The 3,440-nt window shown below is 37.1% G+C and overlaps 1 protein-coding gene across 1 annotated transcript in view; it reads right to left on the bottom strand.

Moving 5' to 3' along the window:
• The window catches only part of CLGN (calmegin), a 21,618-nt gene extending 19,646 nt beyond the window's left edge, over positions 1-1,972 (bottom strand). Inside the window, exons 1-2 of the mRNA XM_010131590.1 lie at positions 1,811-1,972; positions 860-930 (exon numbers count right to left, since the gene is read on the bottom strand). Coding sequence (XP_010129892.1) covers positions 860-930; positions 1,811-1,972 — 233 coding nt within the window. The remainder of the gene's footprint in view (positions 1-859; positions 931-1,810) is intronic.
• Between the last annotated feature and the right edge of the window lie 1,468 nt (positions 1,973-3,440).

Genomic DNA, 3,440 nt, shown 5'->3' with positions numbered 1-3,440 from the left:
CCTGCTAAAGTTTTGAATATCAGATTAAGTAGGAAGACCAACTAATCTTTGAAATGACCTCATGAAATTAGAAATTGGGATGAATTATATATTCAAGTATTCCAGTTAAGTTTTTTGCATTTGTTAATCAAGGTTTTCAGTTGGTTTTTTTTTTAAACAACCATTTTCACGTCCTCTATTTAATAACTTTTCCTGCCATCGATACTGTTTTTCCCTTGGACTTGTTAACATTTAGGGTTAAAACTAAGTTCTACCATAATGAATGTATCGTATTGCATCTCCTTTCACCTCTTCTTTGTTTGCCTCTTCACAAGACAGTTTTTGTTTCATCAATTTTAGTAATGAATGAAGACACCTTTTTTCATGATTCTTCATAAATCAAGAGACACCTCTTTTGTTTAACAGCATCAAAGTATACAGGAAAAAAAATATACAATAATGAGACCTGACTTATTTAAAAAACAGACTTACTTTCACATTTTAAAAGCTTTTCTCATAGAAAGAAAGTACTGCAACAACGCACACTAGCTCTCACTAAAGAGATTTCTGCTGCATTCATGGATTCTACCTGGATACACACTTTCTTATATTGAGCCACTGAGCATGCTTACCTGGCTTGGTTCAAAAAAAGAAAAGTCACTGACCACACAGACCACGTTTACATAGTCCACTCCGTTAACTGTCCGGCTTAACATTATGATGCATTTGGGAGCAGGCATTATCAGCCTTCCCAACTCTAACCCCTGTAAAAATTAATTTTTATAAAGATACTAGTAGAAAAATGAATACAAAGCAAGTCCTGCCACTATAAGTTAACTTGCTGAAAGAAAGAGTTTATTATTTTACGGCATAAACTTACCCAGCCAAGACTCCATCAAAGGTCTCTGTGAAATACACTTCCCCAGTTGGCTTTGGAGTCTGGTACACAACCTAAAAGACAGGTACAGAAACATACTCTAACAAATTATAATTTTTCATTTGAAACACACTGTCATACCTCCAGAAGCAGTCCTCCAGACTGACCACCAGATTTCACTGGTTAGAAACATCTAGCAGCATAAAACACCTTCCCTTCCCTCCATGCCCCTCTCATTTCTCCAGTTTGGGCACATCCCTCTAACAGTGAGCAATTTCACACCTGTGAGTTTTAAAAATTGCTTCCCGTGTTCAAAGCTCATAACTAAAGTACTGTTAAACATCCTTTGTTTAACAAAACCCCAGAAAATTTACTGAACATGCACAAATTCTCTTCCCTATTTCTTTCTGTAGATATATTCCTTTTTTCTCTTTTCCTATCTACCTCGCACATTACAGTTGGGCTCACAGCCAAAAGAAAACACTGAAAAAATAATTTATTAATATTGCCCACATCCATTGTTAAGTACAGCATAACAAAAGCAGAAAGATTTTTCTGGGCATAAAGACAGCTGTGACTGATGAAACCAAGAAACTGGTCTGAAGCCAAAATCTCAGTAAGACCTCATTGCTTCCTGCTTTTTTCTCTAGAAATGGCATGTTAGGACAAAAGGGTTCTGTATCTAGATTGAAGCACAGACTAGCAAAACCTTCATGACTGTCCAACTCAGGCAGGAGATCTCATTTTACACTTTGTCATAGCAGCATCAGCCATTAAGCTTGTCCTACACATCATATACAGCAACTGAAAAACTGGGACTGAGTTGTCACTCAGTTGTCAACTGCATGTGAATTTGCTCTTTTTCAAATGCATTTGTCCATCAATTTCTCTGCTAGTTACACCGACATAACTTACGATAAAACAAGCTTTAACTAAAGACTTCTGTAATCTTACCTCTAAGGAAGATTTCTCTCTGTCCACATCAGCTTCTTGAGACTGCTTGTCAAAATCCTCCACTTCAACATCTGCATCCAGAGCTTCTTCGTTTTCAGTTTCTGCAGTCACTGAGCTAATTAGCAGGACACCCACGCACAGCCAGTCCCACTGGAAGTGCATCCTGGTTGTCTGAAGTACTGAAAGATTTAAAGTTTAAATATCATTGCAAGGATGTTATCAATACCAGTTCAGTTTTACCCCAGGCTTTATCTACAAGAGAAAAAACACATTAAAGAGAAGTAATAAGAAACAAAGTTCAAAATGTATTGTCACTCTAGTGTTTTAGTAAAGTGCCATATCTTAATTTGAAAAATTTCTTACTACACAGCCCTGGAATCAGACTTTCCCTTCCTGGTGTACAGAAGTGCTTGTAGCCTGTTCCCTTATCTTGCCAAGGCACAAATCTCGCAAGAATTTGACTGCAGCATATTTTTAAGAACTAAGACAAACTGGTTTTATTTTTTTCATTCCCTAACAATCTGAACAAGTAATTGAATCAGTCTCTACACTGTAACAAAAAGCAACATCCCTTTCATTAGGTAAAATAAAACTGATAGATTTAGGACATATTTTTCTCCACTGCTAGAATCACTCATTTGAATTTGGCTCTTCTTCCACCATCTACATTTAGATGGGTGCAGAATTTATATCAACTCCAGTGGTAAGTGTCAAAGTATGAGATTTCAGAAAGAGACAATATTTTCTGTTTCAAAATTAACCAAGAAGCACAAAAGTTTAAGCTTAAATGCAAGTATCTTTCTAATTCTGGGGAAACCTGAGAAATCGTTAATCTGTGTAAGTATGAGTGTAAACAGCAGATAACGATCCCAGCCTCCCAACCTAATCTGCTGTGACAAAGAATAGATCGTTGCCCAGTATTTTTTGCTTCGCATCTGTAACACATACAAATCCTAGCCTAGGACATTCCTCATTTCATTCAGTCTTCAATTACATCTCTTGCTTTTCCCTTCCAGAAGAAAAGGTGCACTTCTTTTTGACCAATCCAAATTTAAAATAATCCCAAACACTGGAACTCGCTAACAAGAACAACGACAGTTTATCACTCAATTTCCAGGCAAAGGTGGTTTTAAACAAGACCATGACACCTCTCCTTTTGTCAACTCTGCCAGCACTACCATCTTAGAATGTAAAATAAATCTTTCAACTAAACCAATAGGGTTTTGGTCTCAAAACAGAACACACTGCACATTTTACTGTCTTTAAAACCTACTGAACTTTCCTAATTATCACATGAAAAAACTATGAAAAAATTCCTCAAGGTGATCATAAAAGCAAGTCAAAAATATTCTCACTGCTACAAGTTCCTCAGCAGAACAAAACAAGTTATCCCTGTCTATGTGGTAAAAACAAACGTGCTTAGCAGCAGCCTTGGCCTAAACGCCAAAGACAAGCAACTTTCAAACTATTTTTCAGGGAGTTGCAGCAAATAGGTAATTGCTAACCACACAGCTGGACAGTAGTTTCAGTTAGGAATGTGATTTAGCTACAGTATGACCCAGTCACAGGTTAGGGCTGGGCTGGCCATTAGACCAGTGGCAGATGCTTTCTATTAACTCCTCTCCCTTCC

Source organism: Buceros rhinoceros, unplaced genomic scaffold (genome assembly GCF_000710305.1).
Source record: "Buceros rhinoceros silvestris isolate BGI_N320 unplaced genomic scaffold, ASM71030v1 scaffold19292, whole genome shotgun sequence".
In the NCBI taxonomy this organism is placed as follows: Eukaryota; Metazoa; Chordata; class Aves; order Bucerotiformes; family Bucerotidae; genus Buceros; species Buceros rhinoceros.
Note: the sequence above shows the minus strand (reverse complement) of the source record. Positions and strands in the feature narration are given on the sequence as shown.